Genomic DNA, 23,084 nt, shown 5'->3' on the forward strand with positions numbered 1-23,084 from the left:
GTGTAGCAGCTGTGAGAGGTAGAGCTGACTTCTCTGTCTCCAGTCACAGTAGGCCAATTGCAAACAGTTGAAGTGCGTGGATGAGTAAAGTGCATACAGCAAATGAACACAGAATGTTCCAGCAAACTGATAATGAAACGTGAAGACTTACATTAGACATCTTTACTTCTGGGAATTTTTTCAAAAATTTATGATGCCTAATCTTGTTAAGGATTTTGGAAAGTAGTTACACTAGTCATTTTGAAAATTGAAAAAGAAGTGTTAGGAGGGATTATAAAATTGTGTGCATTGTAGTTATTGTTTATAGTAATTTTGCTTCTGAAAATTAAAAAAGAGATTAAATTTGTGTAAAAGGCAAACAGACGGGTCTTCCGTCCACTGGTTTACTTTCCGATGGGCCTTAACAGCCAAGGCTGCCCATGCTGAAACCAAGAGCCAGGAACTCAGCCAGGGTCCCTCATGTGGCTCAAGCACTTGAACCGCCACCCGCTGCCTCCCAGCAACAGTGGGAAAGTGAAATTGGAAGCAGAGCTGCGTGTTGACGCAGGCACTTTGGGATGCTAGTTCCCGACCACTAGGTCACGTGCCTTTCTCTACTTTTCAGAATTTATGCTTAAAAAAAAGATTTATTTTATTTTTTTATTGGAAATATTGGAAAGTCAGATATATAGAGCGGAAACAGAGAGGAAGATCTTCTGTCCATTGATTCACTCCCCAAGTGTCCTCAATGGCCATAGCTGAGCCAATCTGAAGCCAGGAGCCAGGAGCTTTTTAGGTCTCCCATGCGGGTGCAGGGTGCCAAGGCTTTGGGCCATCCTCAACTGCTTTCCCAGGCCTCAAGCAGGGAGATAGATGGGAAGCAGGGCTGCTGGAATTAGAACTGGCATCTGTATGGGATCCCAGTGTGTGCAAAGTGAGGACTTTAGCCACTAGGCTACTGTGCTGGGCCTAGAATTTATGCCTTAAGTGTATATCACAACTATAGAAAGACACTGTGGGGGCCAGTATTGTGGTACAGCCAGTTAAGCTGCTACTAGTAACAAAACATTCCCATATTGACACAGCAATTGAAATCCCAGCTGCTCTACTTGCTATGTGCTCCCTGCTAATGACCTTGAGCATGCAGCAGAAAATGGTCAATGTGCTTAGGCCCCTGCCAGTCAGGTGGGAAGCCCAGAAGAAGCTCCTGGCTTTGGCCTAGCATAGCCCTGGCCATTGTGGCCAATAAGGGAGTGAACCAGTGGATGTCTCCTTTCTGTCTCTTTTCTTGCAGTCACTCAGCCCTTCAAGTAAATAAAATAAATCTTTAAAAAAAAAAAAAACAAATTGTGTATAGAGATGTCCAAGGTAGCATTATCTGTAATAACAACAAAAGAAACAAACAAAAAAAACAAACCTACATGTTTGTTGCAGAGCAGCTGTTAAAAGGACTGGGATAAATGAAGAACAGCCTGCGACACTGTGTGATGTGGGTTTTATTCTTACCAACAATGGCCATGTCTACACAGACTTAGGAAAATGTCTAGAGGACTGTTAACTCCAGTGGATATTTCAGCAGAAGAGGACTGTGGAACAAAGGGTTTTTATTTATTGTGTGCTTTTAATTTTTTTTTAACTTTATCCATGTAGTGATGCTACTGCCAGTGCCAACTGTTCTGGTAAGCCATGGCTCTCTGTGTTCTAGATGTCCTCCATTCCTTGCTGGCAGTTCATTGGCTGGACCAGTCACCTGGTGGCCTTGCTGGACAAAGAGGAGGCCATAGCCGTCCAGCACACCGTCGAAGAGATTGTCCGTCACTATCCACAGGCCATCGTCTACCCGTTCACCATGAGCAGTGAAAGCTATTGCTTCCCGGAGACAGCCACAGGCCACAGGAATAAAGAGTTTGTGGCAAGGTGATACTGCCGAAAAATCATTTGATCAAATACTGCCAGGCATAAAAAATGTGTATGGTGAAAGCACACCAGTGGACACTTATGCTTGTGTTCGCATTAATTAAGCTATACTTGAATTTAAAAATCTAAAAAATACCATTTGCTGAATGCATCTCTCAGGTGTGCTATTTCTTAGAGAACATCTTTAAATTACATTTCATTTTACAAGCTTATCTGCAAAACACCCAGCCCCTTGCTGGTAACTGGAATCTGCTTGGATCTGACTGGAAGGGATAGTTTTATTTAGTTTTAAGATTGATTTGTTTTCTTTGGAAAGATTTACAGAGAGAAAGGTCTTTGTCTGCTGGTCCACTCCCCGCAGTGGCCAAAGCTGAGCCAGGCACTACTTCCAGGTCTCCCACATAACTACAGGGCCCCAAAGAGTTGAGCCACTCCCTTCCCAAGCCACAAAAACGAAGCTGGATCAGAAGTGGAGCAATGGAGATACAAACTGGTGCTCGTTATGGGATGCCAGTGCCGCAGGTGGAGGCACACTTACTATGCCACACCACCACTGGCCCTTGGATAGTACTTTTTTAAGTGCTCCTTTACTTGTCTGTGTAACTGGATCAAATATGCAAATACATGTAAAATAGAAATATTTTATTTAATATAGTTAAACAATAGATTTTAAATTAGGTGATACATAAACTGTGTTATAATTTATATGCTTAAAATGACACATACACAATAAATAGGCCTTGATGTTTGCATGATCTTTGATTCCATTAACTTTTTGTTTGTTTAATAGGATTAAAAATAAGTTGGATCAAGGAGGACTGATTCAAGATTTCATTAATGCTTTAGATCAGCTCTCTAACCCTGATTTAATCTTTAAGGTAATAGAACAGCTTGTAGTACTTGGCACGTAGAACTTGGTTAACCTTTAAACCCTGCGATCTGCCTTGATTTTTCTCTCTATTTTCCACATAGGACTGGACTGATGATGTAAAACTTGAACTAGCAAAGCCTACTGTAAATAAAAAGACCATTGAGAACATGTATCAAAGATTGTGTGCGGCCCTGGGTGACCCACGAGCTCCAGGATTGGGGGCCTTCAGAAAGAGGTTCATCCAGGTATGTGCTGACACCGTGGCCAGCCACGCGGACAGCGGCCTCCCCAGGAAGTCTGGCCGGATTTTGGGTGGTTCATTAGCAATTCTGGTTTTAAAATGTTGTGTGTCTTAGACCCACTGCTTTCTCTGGGATGTTGATAGTATATTTTTTGGTTTGCTGGTAGCAGGTGGATGAGTAGGCAGAAGTTTGGGGTCTAATTACCTTCTGTTCTTCATACTCAGATCCATAGGTTATATGTGACTCCGTAATTTTTAATTTATTAGAGGATCAGAGGAGCCCTTTTAGCTTTTACCACTCAAGTTATCCTCCACAGCCCCCACCCGCCACGGTGAGCAAAATGCCTTTATCGATTCACATTAAGACGTCTAAGGACGGAAAGAAGTCTCAGGATTGGTGCCAAAGCAGAACTTTGTTCCTTAGGTTTGTTTAAAATATCTGCTTCATTAACATCTAAGTCACATCTCTCAAGTCCCCCATTTAAAGTATACAGCGTGGTAGTTTCCCCTTAAAACTGTCAGTAGTATGTCAACTGTAGGATTTTTTCATCACCAGAGACCAGAAACCCTAAAGCCATTAGCAGTTGCTTCCCATTCCTGGCTCCTGTGACCTCAGACACCACTGAATTGCATTCCGACTAATCCAACAGGTGGCTTCTTCCACTTAGTACAGTGGCTTTAGAGTTCACCCACGTCATGTCAGCTTGTCCCCAGGAACCAGCTTGTCCCCGGGAAGCCAGCTGGCTCTGTAACCATCCCTCTGCCTTCTGCCTTCTGCCTTCTGCCTTCTGCCTTCTGCCTTCTGCCTTCTGCCTTCTGCCTCCTGCACTAGGTTCGTAGGCTGGGACTTTGTTGTTATCTGTGCCTCCACACACACCCGGAACACTTAGTATGAGGCAGCTTTTGCTAGACGAGTGATGATGTAAATCTGGTAGGTTGATGTTGGTGAGTCATTTCTCCCCTTGGGAGAGCTTTAGTTAAAGATGTGAGTGCAGGAACACCCAGAGCCATCCATGGCCTGGCTGTAACCAGAGACACATCATGAACATGAGGCTAATGCCATGACATTCTGTCCTTCCCTTTACGATACCCATGAGGCTCCCCGTCATGGCTGTGCCACTGCCATTGGCTGTACAAGGGTCAAGACAGAGCCTGTGCAGACTCATGTAATGAAGTCGCGAGTTTTACTTCAGACCACCATGCTAATGTTGGTGCAATCTGTAGAATACAGAACGCTGGGTTTGGAGAAGTGTCTCAATATCTGTTTTTCCCTAAACCGGTGTTCCACACACTTTTCCCACAAAACCACAGATGTTTAGCTCTGCAGGCCACACCAATTGCTGTCCCTGGAACTCACCTCTGCTGCCCCAGTGTGGGAGCAGCCCCATATAGAGCATGGCTGGGTGGGTGTGCCTGGCGGCAGCTCACAAAACTATTCACAAACACAAGCGTCAGCCTGGACATGGCCTGCAGGCTAGGGTTTGCCCAAGCTCACGTTTAGCACGTAGCCAGCACTGAAAAGCAGGTGGCTCATCTCATATGGATTGGGAGCCACAAGGTAGAAACGGGTCCTCCTCATGCAACCGAGGCCAGGCTGCTCACTTCTGTAGCCAGCCCTGCCATGCCAAGCCTGCCCTGCAATTTGAAAATGTTCTCCTGTGGAAGAAGCCGCCCCCCCCCCCCCACACACACACGGGAAAAAGCACCTGTTGTCTCTGGACACCATAGACAGTATCCTAGAAGCCGGTTAGCGTGGCCTATGGTCCCTCCCAGTTGCTACCACTGCACATGCTCCGTCCTGCCTCGTGGACTCAGGGCAGGGGATGGGGCACCTAGATTGCAAAATTGCCTCCCTCCTCTCTCCTCTCTCCCAGGTAGGCCATTGGTTGGGATTTAGTTTCTAGTACCTTGGAAAACCTGTCCAGACCTTCTGGGCAATCTTCCTCTGCTTTTCACAGACCATCAGCAGGGAGCTGGATCAAAAGTAGACCAGCCAAGACAGCAGCCAGTACCCATATATTATGGTGGTATCGCAGGCAGTGGCCTTACTCACTGTACCACAACTCTTGCTCGTTTCTCTACTCTTAGCACACTTAACAGAGCAAAGAAGACATCTTTATATGTATGTATCAGTTGTCTGTAATGAGTTGTCTTAAAATTACATGTTTCCGTATCTCCCAGGTCAATATTGTTAGACTGTTTCTAAATTTGATAAAAACATTTCTTATTAAAATTGACTGAGTACATCTTAAGAGCCATTAAGTTACTTGTTAGTAAAAACACTTTTGAGTTTTATGTTTTATTTAATCAGGATTATAATTAAAATATATATCCGAGAAGGTACTAATTCAAAGAAATAGCCAGTACGTTCCAAACTGGAGTGCTACTTGTGATAATGGCTAGGACCATCTCTGTGGGCCGCTGTCACCCTGCTGTAAGATGCACAGCCTTGCTGGCAGGATGTGCTGAGGAAAGCAAGAGTCTTTGACTTTTCTTCTCTTCAGCTCTCATGAAGAATCAGAAGCTATTAATTTTTATTGAGTTACCCCTTTTATTTTGTTGTTTTCAGCTCTGTTCCTAATTGTTCGTGTCATCATAATAATGTGGATCCATAACTGGACAATGAACACAAAGAGGTTAAATTCTTTGCCAAGTGTTTAAAGCCCTTATTAGAATTTATAACGACAAGTCAGTGCCAACCACGACCTTTCTCAGGGCACATGGAAGCAAACAGAGGCAAGGCCCGATGTTTGGAGTAGTGATCTATTCGAGAAAAGCAAAACTATAAATCCTAAAAACACAAGTTTCTTATAAACGTTCCTAGGCTTAGAACCTTCTCCAAGGTCCGGAGCGAACGTTCCTGCTGACAGTCGGTTACTCTGCCTTTCAGGCCTTTGGAAAAGAATTCGACAAACACTTCGGGAAAGGAGGCTGCAAGCTGCTTCACATGAGGCCCAGGGACTTCGATGAAGTGGTCACCCCACTGCTATCCAGAATGAGACAGGACTCGAAGCCGCCCGGGAACCTGAAGGAATGCTCGCCCTGGATGAGCAACTTCCGCACGGAGTTCCTGAGGGCTGAGCTGGAGATCCCGGGTGAGCCCACTGCGGGGTAGCCACTCCTTGTGCGCTCAGCGGTGGCGATGTGGGGTCCTGGCTGCTCCCCGGCCTTTGAAGGAGTTGAAAACTTCACATTATTTTTTTCTTTACCATTAGGAAAATCCATAATTACTGTGAGTTAGCATGCTTAACTAAATGTCTGATGATATTATGTTTGCCTCCTGTCCTGGCTCTGTGCGTAAACCCTGGCCGCTGTCAAAGCACCTTCTATCGTTGTCAGCAGCCGGGCAGGTGCACTGAGTTTAAAAGTGTGTCCCTACAGGTGGCTCTTGTGCAACCTGGTTTTCCTTGCGGCAACCTTGTGTTCTTGTTCAGTGCATGAATTTTTTTTTTCTCTTTGGAATTTGTAAGAATAGGAAACCAACTGAAACATGCTGAAATTCAGCCTCAGGTAATCTTGCTGAATGAATAAACAAGAGGCCCATTTCTACTTTTGGTGATCATCACTCATATCCATAGCAACTGTCTGGAGTACTCCACACCCCTGTCAGTATTTACATGCAGTTAGCACCGCTACCAATGTATTTCCATTCATTGGTCAAATTGGGAAACAATAGGATTGCAGGAAACAATAGGATTTAAGATTTGTTTGTTTTTATTGGAAAGGCAGATTTGCAGAGAGAAGGAGACACAGAAGAGAAAGATCTTCCATCCACTGGTTCTATCCCGAAATGGCCACAATGGCTGGAGTTGAACCAGCAGCTTCCTCGGGGTCTCCCATGTGGTTACTGGGGTCCAAGGACTTCAGCCATCCTCTACTGCTTTCTTGAGTCATAAACATGGAGCTGGATCAAAGTGGAGCAGCCAAGGCATGAGCTGGCCCCCGTAAGGGGTGGCAGCGATTGGAGGTGGAGGATTAGTCAATTAAACTGTTGCACTAGCCCTTAGATTAGTACTTCTAAAAGCTAAATTAACAGGGGCTAACATTGTGGGTAAAGCCATTGGCTATTCCACTTCTAATCCACTCCTTGCTTATGTTCTTGTGAAAGCAGCAGAAGATAGCCCAAGTGCCTCGACCCCTGACACCGCATGGGAGACCTGGGTGGAGTTCCAGGCTGCTGGCTTCAGACTAGCCCAGCCCTAGCTCTTGCAGCTCCTGAGGAGTGAACTAGCAGATGAACGATCTCTCTCTTTTAGCTGTCCTTCCTTCTGTCTATAACTTTGCCTTTCAAATAAATAAAATCTTTCTTTTTTTTTTAAATGAACATCACTGTTTTAAAATAGAGCAGTGTATCTGAGCTCGCGCTGTGGTTGGTTCCAGGTCAGTATGATGGCCAAGGAAAGCCGCTGCCAGAATACCACGCACGGATCTCGGGGTTTGACGAGCGGGTAAGTGTGCAGCCGTTGGTGCAGGCCGGGCAGTTCCGCAGTTACCAGGGACGTGAGTGTGTCTTTCCCACACTGCTGCATGCGCAGAGTCCTCTCATTCTATTCTTGACTGCATTTCACTTGCAGTCTCAATCAGGGTCTCCTGAAACTGAAGAGTAAGCATGTGTGGAGTGTGTGCAGTCAGCCTCCCATGGAAGGTGTGCCGACTGGCCTGTACACGTTGGGAACGATGTCCCCCTTCACTAGCAGTTGTGTGACAATGGGGCAGCAGAATTCTGTGGGCACAGCATTTGGGCCAGAGCAGATGGCAGAAATTACTTACCGGTGCCCAAAGATGCCGGCCTGGCTTCCCTGCTCCCTCCCCCCCCACACTGCCAGTGGCTCTCCACAGAGGGAGACCCCTCCTGACACTGAAGGCATGGGAAAGTGGAACTGGTCTCAGCAGCACCTGAGCTGCCATGTTGCCTCTTGAAGGTGAAGGTCATGGCTTCCATCAGAAAGCCGAAACGCATCGTCATCCGTGGCCACGATGAGAGGGAGTACCCTTTCCTGGTGAAGGGTGGCGAGGACCTGCGGCAGGACCAGCGCCTCGAGCAGCTCTTCGAGGTCATGAACATCATCCTGGCCCGCGACGCCGCCTGCAGCCAGAGGGGCCTGCAGCTGAGGACATACCGCGTGGTGCCCATGACCTCCAGGTGCTGCCCGGCATTGTGGGTGGGGGGATCTCACAGACAGGGTGCCCTGCAGAACTCAGAAACCTTGGGAAACCTGGGGGTGAGGAGCCATTTTGCTTTGATTCTGCAGAACTCTTTTCCTAGTGAAGAAAGAACAGTTTGGATTCGTGCTTACGTGGAAACTTTTCATCCTCCTTTTCAGATTGGGATTGATTGAGTGGATTGAAAACACTTGCACCCTGAAAGAACTGCTTATGACTAATATGTCACGGGAGGAAAGGGAGTTTTACACCAGGTGGGTGAAGGCCGACTGCCCCTCACCCAGTTCCTGTCCCTCCTTCGTGGCCTGGGCTTGAGCACTTTCCTTCCCTTTGTGTTCCCAGAGGTGTATTCATCCCCTGACAGTTGGGGCCTCCCACATGGATGCAAAGGTCTCATAAAGGCTGCAGCTGGACCAGTCTGGAGCCAGGACCTTCCTCTAGGTGTCCTGTGTGTGGGAAGCAAAGACCTAAGCACCTGGGCCATCCTCAGCTGCTTTCCCAGGCTATTAGCAGGGGACTGAATTAGAAGTGGAGCAGCTGGGACTTAAACCTAAAGCAGAAGCTTAGCTTGCTGTGCCACAGCACCAGCCCTATAGTTGGTGCTCTCAATGCCCACTAGCCTGGCCTTAGCCTTGCTGTTGGCTGGGTGAATGACCTAAGCAGAGTACAGGGTACTAAACAGTAGTTGTGGGGTGGGCACTTTGCAACAGAGTTTTTAAAAGTATAGCTATGAAAAAGAGAAGCCGTGAAAAAGGGGAAAGAGCTCAGTGTTAAGATTAGTGTGCCAGAGCTCGCCTCAGCTCTCACGGCCTCTGCAAGGAGTGCGTGTGTGGGAGCCTGTGAGGGTGGAGTTGGGGTGTGAGGTGCCAGCTCCATGGATGCTTTTCTTGTCTTTTCCTTTCCTTCCCATCCCATTGCCAGCACCAAATGTGGACTTTCAAGTCAGGAGAGTTTTAAAAGTTTTTCTCAGGCCCCCTGATGAGAGGTGTCCCAGAGGTGGTTGGGCAGCTTCTGGTGGCCAGACGAAGAGGGAAGAGGTGGTCAGGGGAACTGCAAGGCCCATTTCCCCCACTGCGCCCTCCCTCTCTCTCTGGGAAGCATTGAAACAGGAGCCAAACACATTCCTGGTAATGGTCCTGAATGGGGCACTTCCCACCATCTCTCTGCTGCAGACATTTTTGGAGTGCTTTGCCTGACTTAGTTTCTTTCCTGGGAAAGCTTGGGAAGTTGGAAGAGTGACCACTGGTCTACCAGATGCCAGCTGACAATGAGGTGCTGGGGCTGGACAGGGCCTATGCCTTCTGTGCCTGCCTCGCGGGGCCTGGCAATTCAGAACTGCACAGGCATGGCCAACTGGAAAAAGCTTTTCAAACATCCTTGTTATATGATATTACTATCCCTGCTTTCAAGGAAAACAATATGTGATGTATGTGTATGGATGAAATATTAGTATGAAGATTTCCAACCACTCTTCTGAATGAGGCATTGTAGGCCAGCCTATGGTATGACAGCTAAAGCCAGCATCCCATTGAGGAAACAGCTTGTGTCCCCACTGCTTGCCTGCTGATCCAGCTCCCTGCTAATAGCGTGGGAAAAGCAACAGAAGATGGACCAAGTGTTTGGGCTCTTGCCACCCATGTGGGAGACCCAGATGGAGTTCTAGGCTAGCTCCAGGTGTTACAGCCACTCAGGGAGTGAATTATTGGACTGAAGATCTTCCTTTGTGTCTTTCCTCCTCTCTATATATCTGACTTTGCAATAACAATAAATAAATCTTTAAAAAAAAAAAAAGATCTTTGTTGGAAAACTGTGAAGTTTTTGCCACAAACCCAAGAGATGATTAAATGTACAAATGCTGCCTGGTTTCCCGCCGCTCCAATACTGCCTTTTTGCTGCGAAACACTGGAATGCAGCTCCGGTGTGCAGTTGACACATCCCTTGTCATCTAAGGCAGTATGTTCTCACGCATCACGGTACACAGGCACCGCAGTGGTCTCAACATAGCGGGGAACAGGCCAGGCTCCATCCCACAGGTGCCACGTGGGCGTGTGTCTGCGCAGCCGCAGGCTGAGCTGTGACTTGCTGGGGCCCTGGCGGCTCCATGAGAGGCTCCGGCTGACAGCGCTGGGGCACACTCAGCGTGAGCTCCTCCCGGGCCTCTCTGCGTGAGATGGGGGACTAGAGGCTGTGACTGCTAAGTGCCTGGGATTTCCCACAGACAATGGCTACAGTTTCTTTGGGAGCGACTCATGTGTAGTGGCTAGATCCAGCGGAAAGTGGGGGTCACTGTGAGTGACTCAACACAACGAAGTCACTTTTCTTGCCTCTGTGCTACCTTTCAGTGACATCTTGATGATGTCTGTCTCTGGAATATTAGCTGATGCTGATTCCCTTTTTCTTCCTTGCTAGTGACCCCAGAGCACCAGTGCGCGACTACGACGAGTGGCTGACAAAGATGTCAGGCAAGCATGGCCCCGGGGCCTACACACCAATGTACAGGTGAGTTCTGTTTTGATTTTCCCTCATTCCGCTCAAAGTTGCTTATTTATATGTCTCAGAAAGCTGTGCCTAGATATACTGAACACCTGGTTGATATTTGAGCTTATTGAAATGAAAAGAATTTTAAAATCACAGTTTAAAGCCACAAGACTTTTGTTGTAGAGACATGCTTCCTGTCATTAAATCACAGGAGAGCGAGTCGTACAGAAACCATCACGGCCTTCAGGAGAAGAGAAAGCAAAGTGCCCGCTGACCTCTTAAAGTGAGTTTCCCCATGGCTGTCCTCGCAGCCCGCCCTGTGCCAGGTCCCAGCTGCTGTGTCTGTCCCCATGGCTGGCCCTGCAGCCCGCCCCGTGCCAGTTCCCAGCTGCTGTGTCTGTCCCCATGGCTGTCCTCGCAGCCTGCCCCGTGCCAGTTCCCAGCTGCTGTGTCTGTCCCCATGGCTGTCCTCGCAGCCTGCCCCGTGCCAGGTCCCAGCTGCTGTGTCTGTCCCCATGGCTGTCCTCGCAGCCCGCCCCGTGCCAGGTCCCAGCTGCTGTGTCTGTCCCCATGGCTGACCCTGCAGCCCGCCCCGTGCCAGTTCCCAGCTGCTGTGTCTGTCCCCATGGCTGTCCTCGCAGCCTGCCCCGTGCCAGTTCCCAGCTGCTGTGTCTGTCCCCATGGCTGTCCTCGCAGCCCGCCCCGTGCCAGGTCCCAGCTGCCATCTCTTTCCCAGGCGTGCTTTTGTGAGGATGAGCACTGGGCCTGAGGCCTTCCTGGCACTGCGCTCCCACTTTGCCAGTTCTCACGCACTGCTCTGCGTGAGCCACTGGCTCCTGGGCATTGGAGACAGACATCTCAACAACTTCATGGTGGCCGTGGAGACAGGGACTGTGATTGGAATCGACTTTGGCCACGCGTTTGGCTCAGCTACCCAGGTACATTGGCCTCACCAGGCCATGGGAGAGAGGACCTAGGGCTTTGTGACACCATCTGAAGTGGATAGTTTTTAAGGAAGAAAGGAGACAGAGGGGTGGTTTTGGTCCTGGCCAGTGGGTCTGACACTGTTTCAGAATGGGTAGTGATCTTAGCTTCGTTTTGGTCTCCAGAAGGGGAGGAGCTGTGCGGCAGATCACAGTGTGAGAACCAGGGGTAAAGTGCAGAGGATGTGGGAGGCACACTCAGCTCGGGGAGACCTCAGCACCAAGCTGCCTGGCATGAGCTGATACAGGTCTCTGTTCCCGCAGTACCCTCTGGATGCATCTCCCTGCAGGGTACATGGGCCCTCGCACACACGCAGGCTTACCCACTGAGAGGCCATGGGAGCTGGGCTCAGTGCTCCCAGCACACGAGCTGGCCTCTGTAACTGGAGTGCAGGACCCAGAACTGAAGCTCTCAGAGTGTGAGCAACAACTTGGGGAGAAGCTGGTTCGCTTGTGCTCTATTACTTGGCAATTTCTGATTGGCTCTTCTATCTCTTGGCCCGGATTTTCTCTCTCGTGCAGTTTCTGCCCATCCCGGAGCTGATGCCTTTCCGCCTCACGCGGCAGTTCATCAATCTCATGTTGCCCATGAAGGACACGGGACTCATCTCCGGGGTCATGGGGCATGCGCTGAGGGCCTTCCGCGCCGACCCAGGCCTGCTCACCAACACCATGGACGTATTTATAAAGGAGCCCTCCTTCGACTGGAAAGTAAGTGTCCACCCGCTGTGCTGCTCACTGCGCACGTGGGCTCCGTGGTTCCACACCGTCCCAGGGTGTCCCAGCTTGTCCTGGCAGTGCCGCGGGTCTGTTCACTGGAGCATTCACAGGGACGGATGCAACAGTTCTTAAAGCCCACCACTTGGGCTTGTGTGGCCTGAGAACCAGCGGGAAAGGATAACGGATGGAGGCAGTGGGTGTGGTGCAGGCCGCTGGGCTCATAGCTGCCTGGTGTGGTGGGAGTGCCCATGCCCCCCACACAGCTCTCTCAGTTGGAAAACCATTACAGGTGCACTCCTCCTGGGCCCTCAGGGCAGGCGGCGCTTCCTGAGTCTTTTTCCTGAGGGCAGTGATGTCCCAGGTCGGGAGGGAAGCCTCCCGCTGCCCTGCACACCACACAGAAAGCTGTCGTGCACCTGCCCATTACGGGGATTAGTGTATTTTAAGGTAAGGGTGCAAATAAATCTGCATGAATGTGATTGCAAAAGCGTGTTCTCCTCTTTCAGTGTTTTGAACAGAAAATGCTCAAAAAAGGAGGCTCATGGATTCAAGGAGTAAATGTCACAGAAAAAAACTGGTACCCCCGACAGAAAATCCATTATGCTAAGAGAAAGCTGGAAGGTGCCAACCCTGCCATTATCACTTGGTAAGATTGTCATCTCTGGGGAGAAGCCACAAACCCCTCCACGCTGCTCCTTCTTTTCCAGTGGGCAGACATGCAAGATGCAGGATCCCCACCTGGCAGCCCACACGCCAGGGGCAGCCTTGGCCCAGGCAGGGGAGACCATGACCTGACACCTGTGTGCCAGCCCCACCATCTGCTGGGACCTGTGGCCTCAGCCCTGGTGGCTGCCTCTCAAACAGCAGCCAGCTTCCTGCAGGAGGAAACCACAGGGCCCAAAGCGTGCAACACACATGTGCAAATACAGTACCAGTCCTTGCTGGCTAACAGTCCAAATGGCATTGACTGGTGTTTATGTCAACCTTTCAGTCTTTCTTGTTCAACCCTAAATCAAATAGAAATGTAGAGAATGTGTGGAAAAGAAAAACAGTTGGACTTTAGAATGAAGAAAGTGACAGTCTTTATATATGATAATATGTGTACTATTTTAGAACCAGAGAGAGAAGTCTGTCCACTGATTCACTCACCAAATGCCCACAGCAGCTGGGCTTGGGCCAGGCCTCTAATGGGAGACTGGCTGTCCCTTCAGCTTGTCCACGTGGATGATGGAGACCCAAGCACTTGAGTCACTGCCTGCTGCCTGCCTCCCAAGGTCTGCCTTAGCAGGGAGATGGAGCTAGTAGTGGAGCCACTTGTTGAACCCAGGTACTCTAACATGCAGGTAGCTCAACCAGCTTCTAAACCAGTAAGTCAAATGGCCAGCTTGTTTTTGAAAGGATGCCAAGACCTGTAAATGGACTTTCCAACAGGCACTGGTGGAAGAATGAAGTTGGAGCCCCATGTCCCACTATCTGCCAAAATGGATCAACAATCTAAATATAAAAGCTAAAGCTAGGGGCCAGTGTTGTGGCAAACTGAGTTAGGCCGCTGGCTGCATGGCCAGCTTCCCATCCTGAAGCACCCATTTGAATCACACTTGGCACTGCTTCTGATCCAGCTTCCTAGTAACGGTCCTGGGAAGGCAGGGAAGGGTGGCCCAAGTACTTGGCCCGCCACACATTTGGGAGACCCTGTCCAGATGGAGCGCCTGGCCTTAGCCTGGCCCAACCCCAACTGTTGCTGACATTTGAGGAGTGAACTAGCAGATGAAAGATCACTCTCACACACATTAAACCAACATTTCCTTAAAAAGTTCATAGAGGGGCTAGTGCTGTAGCACATCTGGTCAAGCTGCCTCCTGTGGTGCCAGCATCCCGTATGACCGTTAGTTGGGATTGCATCCAATCCAGCTCCCTGCTGATGTGCCTAGGAAAGCAGTGGAAGATGGCCCAGGTGCCTGAGTCCCAGCCCTCCACGTAGGAGATCTCAGTGGAGTTCAGGCTCCTGGCTTTGGCTTGGCCCAGCCCTAGATGTCATAGCCATTTGTAAAGTGAATCAGTGGATGGAAGATTCAATCGCTCTCTCTGTAACTGTGCCTTTCAAATAAATTTTTTTAAAATTTATGGAAAATGGAAATAAATGAGAAGTCTTTTTTTTGTACAAAATATTTGGAAGCCCATGCATAGCTTTTTGCATAGCACTCATTTTCCATGACCTTTTGAAGACCTATCTAATGCATGGATTTCAAAACATCTTGTACCAAAATAAGCTTATCTCTGAATTCCGTGTTCTACAAACTTTTTGATGTTAACTCATGTCTGATAAGGAGCTTATGTCTGGGGGAAGGAAAAAAACAAACCCTTGCAACTCAGTAACAGGCAATGCAGCTGAAAAATGACCGAAGGAATGGAATGAATATTTTTTTGTAAAAAAAATAGGCAACGAGCCAGTAAGCACATGAAAATAAAAGCATAAAGCTCAACCTGAGTAGCCAACAGCAAACTACAGGTAAGACAACATGTCACACCTAACCACCGAGCTGCCGGGGCCTGTAGAGGATGCGGGACCCTCATGCATTGCTGACCGGGGCTCGAAGCCTTAGGTGCAGCCTTAGCATTTGACCTGGTGCTGGCACTCCTCAGGAGCACCCAAAAGACCTGGCACTCCTCGGGGTGGGGAGGAGGTCGCCCCAGGAGGAGCCGGCACTCATCAGGGGGCTCCCCAAGAGGAGTGGGAGCACACGCCTGCACACCATCTTTGGAAATGAATGGTCAGCCTCACCTTTCACCTTCTGTTTTCATAAACTCCCAGCTTTAAGTTCAAGGTTAAGTGTAAGAGGGAGTGCTACGTGAGGAGGAGAAGGAACATGTGGACCAGGTGGCTGGACGGACAGGCCCCCGAGGAAGAGGGCTGTGCCGGTGGCATTTTGACGTGTGTCACCTCTTCTGTTCCAGCGACGAGCTGCTCCTGGGCCACGAGAACACACCTGCCTTCAGGGACTTGCAGGCTGTCGCTGCAGGAAACAAAGATCACGACATCCGGGCCCGGGAGCCCAAGAGTGGCCTCTCCGCAGAGACTCAAGTGAAGTGCCTGATCAACCAGGCCACGGACCCCAACCTGCTGGGCAGAACCTGGGCGGGCTGGGAGCCCTGGCTGTGAGGCCAGCGGGCCTTCCGCTGCGGTGGGTGAGCTGCTGTGGGCTCTCAGAGCAGAGGTGCCTGCGTCAGCCACTTGAACCTGTTGTCACTGAATGGTATTTTGCCATACGATGCATCATCACCTGTTTGTCAGTTCACCAAAGGATGAACTCTGGGATCTTTCCAAGTTGGGTCTACGATGAATAAAGCTGATAAAAAAAAAAAAAGAGGGTCCTGAACTTTCATTATTAACAATGATTTGACTTCTGAAACATGAAAACAAAAAGCAATTTTTGGTGTGTATCAAAGATTATGTTATCTGAGATTAGGTTAGGGTAATAAGATGTAATTAGACATGCATATCTACATTCATCAGAAATGACTGTACTTCATTCTTTTTATTGTTGTTGACTTAATTTTTTTGTTGTTGACTTACCTAAGAGACAGAGTCACAGAAAGGGAGAGATGGAAGGGAAATCTAACCACTGATTCATTCCCGAAGTGGCTGAAACAATGGCTGGTGCTAGATCAGGGACCTCGAATTCTTATCTGGGTCTCCCATGTGAGCGGCAGCAGCCCAAGGAGTTGTGAGCCATCTGCTTTGCTCTCCCTGGGAGCATTAGTGGAAACCAAATGGGAAGAGGAGCAACTGGGACTGGAACCACTGCCTGTGTAGAGGATGCTGGCATGGCAGGCAGCACCCTAACATGCTGCACCACAACACCGGCCCCTACTTTTGATGGTGTTTTTTTTTTTTTCTTTCATTTTCTCTTCTAGTTTTGATATTTCATAATATGGTTGTTCTCTGGAAGAGAAAGTACTCAGGGAAAAGCCACTTCCTAGTGTCCAGCTGCAGCCAGAGGGAGGCTCGTAACCCTGGCAGGGCCCTTGAGCCATGGCAGTGCCCTGTGTCTGAGCCCCAGGAACGTGGTGCTGTTTGCCATGGCGGATCGGCTGTGGAATGCAGAGACGGCCCGCTGCGTCCCGCCGGCCGCACGTGCCTGGAAGTGTCTGCAGATTGGATTCCTGCTCCTTGTTGGAGTTTTTTTTTTTTCTCTTTCTCAAAGCATTCATATTTGGAAACTCTCCATAAGTTTGAGAAATAATCATCTTAAGCATATGTAAAATTTTTTTTCCCAAAAAACAGGGCCTAATTCTTAGTAGTTGCAAGAATATCAGTGTTGACCTTACACGATAGTTTCTGACATTACCTGCCAAGTTTATATTCTGATTACTACGAGTTGATTGAATAACTGCCGAGAAAGATTTCCTGAGATTTCCTGGTCACAGCCTCCAGCCACCACCCCCACCCCACCCCCACCCTGATGGTCGCCAAGCCCCTCAGTACCTGGGGTGAGGGCTGAGGGAGGCGGGTGGCAGCTTCCTGGCCCTGCCTGTGACCAGCAGAGGGGGCGGAGGGGTCGTGTGGGCTCTTAGCACAGCCAAGGCTAAGGGCTGGCTTGAGACTGTCTAGAGCTGCCCTGCTGTGGGGGTTCTCGAGGGCCCTAGCACCCCAGCCACCCCTCCCTGCACTGGGGAATTCCTGAGTCCCCTGCTTCTGTGTTTGCCCGGAGAAGGGGAGGAGGGGCCGGCTGCCTTGCTGGAACTCCCCTGACAGCGCCAGCCAGCTCCTCTTCACATGGAGTCTGCTGGCAACCAACAGTGCACACAGCAACCTTCAGCTGAGGTGGAAGCGCCTGGCACGGGCCTCTGGGCCATGGTGGAGTTGCCCCTGAGTGCCTGGGTTCAAATTCTTGCTTAGTTTTCTGTTCAATGTCCGGCTAGTGCTGTTCCCCATCTGGAGTCACCCTGGCAGTTCCAAGATGAACCCTCCCGCCCGCGGGTCTCATCCTCTGGCCATTATGAGCAGTTGGGAGTTGAAGCGGCAGTCAGAAGATCTCAGTCTTGAAATAAAAGGGTATTTTCTTAATGTTTAAAAAATGTTTTTCAAAGTATTTTTATTGCAAAGTCAGAGAGGAAGATCTTCCATTTTCTGGTTCACTCCCCAAATGGCCACAATGGCCAGAGTGAGCCAATCTGAAGCCAGGAACCTGGATCTTCTTCCAGATCTCCCACGCAGGCACAGGGTCCCGAGGCTTTGGGCCGTCCTCTACTGCTTTCCCAGGCCACAAGCAGGGAGCTGGATGGGAAGTGGAGCCCCCAGGACACAAACCTTGCTCATATAGGATGGCAGCTTGCAGGTGAAAGATTAGCCTGTTGAGCCACTGCTCCAGCCCTGAAATAAAGGTTTTAGACCAAATAAACCCAAAAAAAAGGAAATGTTATGCTATGAAAATTAAACATTTGTGTTCTCAACAAGCCATTGATCTATATAAATAGACTGAATTCTGTTCAGATATATTTATAAGCTTGTTTCCCTATGTTAGAAACATGAAGTCATGTCTGTAAAATCATAATTTAAGAACTCAGGAGAATCTCAGGGATCCCATTATCTCTTGCCTTCTTTGCAAAGAAATTGTCTCTAAATGTGAAATAATCTTAAAATCCTGGTAACTTAACCTATGTTAACTAAATTTACTATATAATTACTACATCATTCTAGAGAAATCTTTTAAGTCATCAAATATTGTTGAAAGTCCATCTTAATATTCCTTATAAAAATTGTATTGTTCATGATGTACTATAAAATCAAGCTTAAAATAAAAAATGTTTTTTAAAGAAAATTAAACATTTATGTTCTCAACAAGTGGCCAAAGAAATTTTACTTTATAAAAAGAATTTAGTTTATTTGGCTCACTCTCCAATTGGCCACCACGATTGGAAGGCAGGCAGAAGCCAGGAGGCAGGAGCGCCCCCATGTGTCAGGGTCCAGGGAGTTGGGCCGTCCTCTGCTGCTTTGCCTAAGCAAATTAGCAGGAAGCTAAATCGGAAGCAGAGCAGCCAGGGTTCGAACCAATCGCTGATACGGAATTCAGTATTGTAGATGGTGGCTTAAGCAGCTGTGTCAGCCCAGAAATGGTTTCTTTAAATGATCATGCAGTAGGAAGCTTCCAGAAATTTATGGAAATACATGTTGGAGAGGGGGAAAAACCACAACTTCATGGACTTAAAAAATGTTGACACCAAAATAAATTTAATCTCACTGGTCCACAGGCTTTGAGTATCTTTGTGAAAAATCCTACATGCACACAACTAAGGAAAGCGTTTGGGCCACAGCACCAAGCTGCCGGAGCTGATGACACAGATGTCCCTTGTAGCACACGTCTCGTGAAAAACATCGTCTCCTGCCGCCTTCCTTTGTGCTCGCATCCCAGTAATGCGGGCTGAATGAACGGGATCAGCTGTGCGGTGCGAAACACTGATTTTACAAGGACAGCTTTCCCTATTGGTAAGAGTTGGTTGGTCCAGGTGCCAGTGGGCCTGTCTGCTTAGGAGTCCCTCGTGGCACACAGTGCCATCAAAAGCAGCTGATGCTGGGCCCATTGCAGTAGCCTAGCAGCTCAAGTCCTCGCCTTGCACGTGCAGGATCCCATATGGGCTGCAGTTCTAATCCTGGCAGCTCAGCTTCCCATCTATCTCCCTGCGTGTGGCCTGGGAAAGCAGTCGAGGATGGCCCAAGGCCTTGGAACTCTGCCCGCAAGTGGGAGACCTGGAAGAGGATCCTGGCTCCTGGCTTCAGATTGACTTGGCTTTCGCAGTTGCAGTCATTTGGGAAATAAATCGTTGGGTGGAGGGTCTTCCTCTCTGTATATCTGACTTCTCCAATAAAAATAAGTAAATCTTAAAAAAGAAAGAAAAAAGGAGCCGACGCAGTGTAGCATCCAGAGAGGCGCGCACACAGTTGCTCCAGGTAACCGTCCTTCTTACGCACTGCATGCTCACCCTCACTGCAGCCCCAATCTCAGTGCTATGATTCTTTAATTTTTTAATTCTTTATTTTTTATTGGAAAGGCAGATTTACAGAGAGAAGGAGACACAGAGAGAAAGGTCTTCTGTCGGCTGGCTCGCTCTGCAAGTGCCACAATGACTAGAGCTGAGCTAACCTGAAGCCAGGAGCCTGGAGTCTTTTCCAGGTCTCCCACATGACTGCAGGGACAGAGCCACACAGGCCATCCTTTGAATGGCATATTAGAAGAGAAGTGGAGCAGTTGGGACTCGAACCAGGGTCTGTATAGGATGCCACCATTGCATGCAGAAGCTCAGTTAGCTACATCACAACACTAGCCTGATCCTAACTGTGTAGTTTTCTTGCTTGCTTGCTTGCTTTCTTCCTTCATTTCTTTTTTCCTTTCTTTCAGATTTTATTATTATTATTGTTGGAAAGGCAGATCAAGTTCACAGAGAAGGAACGATAGAAATAGCTTCCAATTGCTGCCTCATTGCCCAAGTGGCTGCAACAGCTAGAGATGAGCCCGTCCAGAGCCAGGGGCCAGTAGCCTCCTCCAGGTCTCCCACACAGGTGCAGGGTCCCAAGGCTTTGGGCCGTCCTCGACTGCTTTCCCAGGTCACAAGCAGGGAGCTGGATGGGAAGCAGGATTAGAATCAGTGCCCATATGGGATCTGAGTGCTTGGAGATGAGGATTTTAGCCAGAGAGCCATCACACCGGGTCCTGTTCTGTTTTAAAGTGACTGCACAAACTCTGAGTTCATGACCGTGCCAGCATTGCTGCCAAGCAAAATAGAGGGCCACGTTCCCATGAGCCCCTGCCCACAGCATTGTCTTCAGCTGATTCCAATCTGAACTTGTCGTAAGCACGTTTAGACACCTAACTCAGTAGGTATGATTGGTTCCTGGCTATGGGGCTTACAGCCTACCTGTGTCACGCTAACGTGTGTCCTTTTTATTTTACTTTTAATATTGTTTACATAGTTGAGAGGGGTGCACGCTCATATGGGCCTCTGATTAGGGTGGGGAGGTTCAGGTGTGGAGGAAGGTGGGTGGAATATATGTTTGGTCTTTTATTTTTTGTTTTTTTTCTGAATCTGTATGGTGGGGAGGGGGAGGGAGTGCTTGTTTGTATTAAACTACATCAGCACCTGGGGATGGGGGACAGTCATTTGGTAATGGCTATAAACTCTAGTATGCAGAATTGCTCCAAGGCTGTTACTTGAGTAGCTTTCATAGATCTGAGACAGTGCTGGTTTTATTGTTCCAGAGTTGAGAAAGTCTTGCCAAGGTCTACTGACTGACCAAGTCCACCTTAGTGCTTCCCCAGGTGCAGGAACATGCTGTTAGCTTGGCCAACATTGTCCAACCTGTTCTGCTTTCCATCCTCTGACAAGGCAGTTGATGTCCCCCACGGGCCTGGATGAGCTGACTGGCATGTCCCCTATAGCACACATGTCTCGTGAAGAACATCGCAGCCTCATGTACCCAGGAACACTTCGGTGCAGCCCTCAGGGCTGTTGTAAATGGTGACGTGATCAGCGCATAGTGCACAGGGTGGAGCCTGCTTGGGGCCCAGCCACTCTGCTTGGAATCCAATTTCCTGCTCATGGCCTGAAGACTGCAGATGATGGCTCAAGTTCGGAGTCCCCAGCAGAGCTCCAGGCTCCTGGCTTCAGTCTAGTTGAGACCCGGCTGTTCAGGTGATTTGGGGAGTGAACCAGCAAGGGGAGATAAGCTGCCTGGCTGTCAGTTTGCACAATAAGATTTTTTAAAGGTAATTAATTTGGGACCAGTGCAGTGATATAGTAAGCTAATCCTCTTCCCGCAGTGCCAGCATCCATATGGCTACAGGATCGTGTCCCAGCGCTTCCACCTCTATCCAGTTCCTTGCTGATTTCCTGGGAGAGCAATGGAAGCAATTGTCAGGTTCATCTCTTCAAAACACTTTCTTCCGATTAAATTCTTCAATGACACATACGTCATACCTAGCATCACTTTCTTCAAGAAGGTTCTTGATTTTCTTTCTCATTTCTTCAGCGACACACTAGTCACTCAGTAGCATGTTATTTAACTTCATGGTATTGTTGATTTCTTTTTTCTTTCCTGTTGTTGATTTTGTATTGTGGCTTTTCATTTAAGGGGATATATAGTAACTGTGTAATGGAGACATCATATCCTGATGAGAGGATACAATGCAGTATGCATCTCTACTTCCAGACAAAGATGGACTCCCAATGAAACTGTCCACTATATCTTGACAATAGGATGCTGGACTCTCTGCCATTGTCCATGTCCGAATGATGCACATATGACTGTGTATGAAGAACTATACTATAGTAATGATATAGGGAACTCAGAGGAGAGGGAATTGGGAAGGGGATAAGGGAAATCCCAGGACCTATGGAACTGTATCATAAAATGATAATAATAAAAAGCAAAATTAAAAAAAAAAAAGAAATTCCTACGGCCACTCCAACCTCCAGCAAGCGCAGCAGCAAGCACCCGTCCTCTGCTTTCGCTGGACACCGAGTTCCTGCTGGCGTGCGCGTATATTCATACCTGTTTTTCCCAGTTGCCTCCGGGCCGCTGTAGTTTGGGGCATGAAGAGGGTCACGAGGCTGTGGAGGAGCTTGTGTGAAAAGAGCCGCTTTGTCGGCCGCTTTCACCCCGTCGCTGTGTGAGGCATACGGCGGTGCTGCTCGGGCTTCCCAGGGTGCAGCATTACCCCGTGTTTCCGTAGGGTGTGCCGAGCCTCTTGGATGTGTAGATTCACATCTTCAACAAGCTTCGTGACTTCAAATGTTCTGCCTCTCTCCTCTCTCCTCCCTCCCCACGCAGGTGGTCTTTTTTCTTTTCTTTTTGAAGATTTATTTATTTGTATTGGAAAGTCAGATACACAGAGAGGAGGAGAGACAGAGAGGAAGATCTTCTGTCTGATGATTCACTCCCCAAGTGGCTGCAACAGCTGGAGCTGCGCTGATCCGAAGCCAGGATCCAGGAGCCTCTTTCAGGTCTCCCATGCAGATGCAGGGTCCCAAGGACTTGAGCCATCTTCCACTGCTTTCCCAGGCACAGGCAGGGAGATGGATGGGAAGTGGGACCGCTGGGATTAGAACTGGCACCTATATGAGATCCTGGCTTATGCAAGGCAAGGACTTTAGCCACTAGGCTATGGCGCTGGGCCTGCAGGTGAAATTTATGCACCCTTCGCTCTGACCCCCTCTGCTGCAGACTCGCAACTGCTTGAGCCTGTGCTAACTTCCCGTCACTGTCTCTGTGTGTGACCCTCACTGCTTATTTTCCACCAGCTGACATTTGGCTTCGCGGATTCTCCCAGGGGTGTGTGCCAACCAGTCACCGCAACGCCCGGGGCACTCTGCCACTTAGCTCCCCGTACAGTGTCGACTCCTCCCGCTAACTCCTCTCCGTCTGCCTGCGCCCTGCTTTCCCAGCGTTCTCTGCTGCTGTGGCTTTCAGATGGACAGCTGGGCTTTGTGCAGGGAGCCCGGAGTCTGGCCTCCTTGGGGGAGTGCTTCTCACCCATTGCTTCACAGGATGAGCCCACCAACGGGTCACCCTTTTCTGCATGCCTCATAAACTTGATTTCATAAACCGAGACATTTTGGAACATTCATATGACAACTCCTCAAATCCGACTCCTCCTCCCCTGGGTCAGGGCTGTTTGTTGTGGGCCATTGTTATGTGTCTAGTGACTTTTCGGTCCGTCTTTGTGAAAGGTTGTGT

At 48.9% G+C, this 23,084-nt stretch overlaps 1 protein-coding gene across 1 annotated transcript in view; it reads left to right on the forward strand.

Moving 5' to 3' along the window:
* The window catches only part of PRKDC (protein kinase, DNA-activated, catalytic subunit), a 139,855-nt gene extending 124,150 nt beyond the window's left edge, over positions 1-15,705 (forward strand). Inside the window, exons 74-86 of the mRNA XM_040972592.1 lie at positions 1,685-1,896; positions 2,687-2,774; positions 2,869-3,012; positions 5,899-6,103; positions 7,389-7,456; positions 7,931-8,151; positions 8,333-8,425; positions 10,581-10,670; positions 10,861-10,932; positions 11,386-11,587; positions 12,155-12,343; positions 12,859-12,998; positions 15,308-15,705. Of these exons, the coding sequence (XP_040828526.1) occupies positions 1,685-1,896; positions 2,687-2,774; positions 2,869-3,012; positions 5,899-6,103; positions 7,389-7,456; positions 7,931-8,151; positions 8,333-8,425; positions 10,581-10,670; positions 10,861-10,932; positions 11,386-11,587; positions 12,155-12,343; positions 12,859-12,998; positions 15,308-15,512 (1,929 nt within the window). The 3' untranslated portion in view covers positions 15,513-15,705. The remainder of the gene's footprint in view (positions 1-1,684; positions 1,897-2,686; positions 2,775-2,868; positions 3,013-5,898; positions 6,104-7,388; positions 7,457-7,930; positions 8,152-8,332; positions 8,426-10,580; positions 10,671-10,860; positions 10,933-11,385; positions 11,588-12,154; positions 12,344-12,858; positions 12,999-15,307) is intronic.
* Positions 15,706-23,084: the final 7,379 nt, after the last annotated feature.

Source organism: Ochotona curzoniae, unplaced genomic scaffold (assembly GCF_017591425.1).
Source record: "Ochotona curzoniae isolate NIBS_2020 unplaced genomic scaffold, NIBS_Ocur_1.0 contig_2318, whole genome shotgun sequence".
In the NCBI taxonomy this organism is placed as follows: Eukaryota; Metazoa; Chordata; class Mammalia; order Lagomorpha; family Ochotonidae; genus Ochotona; species Ochotona curzoniae.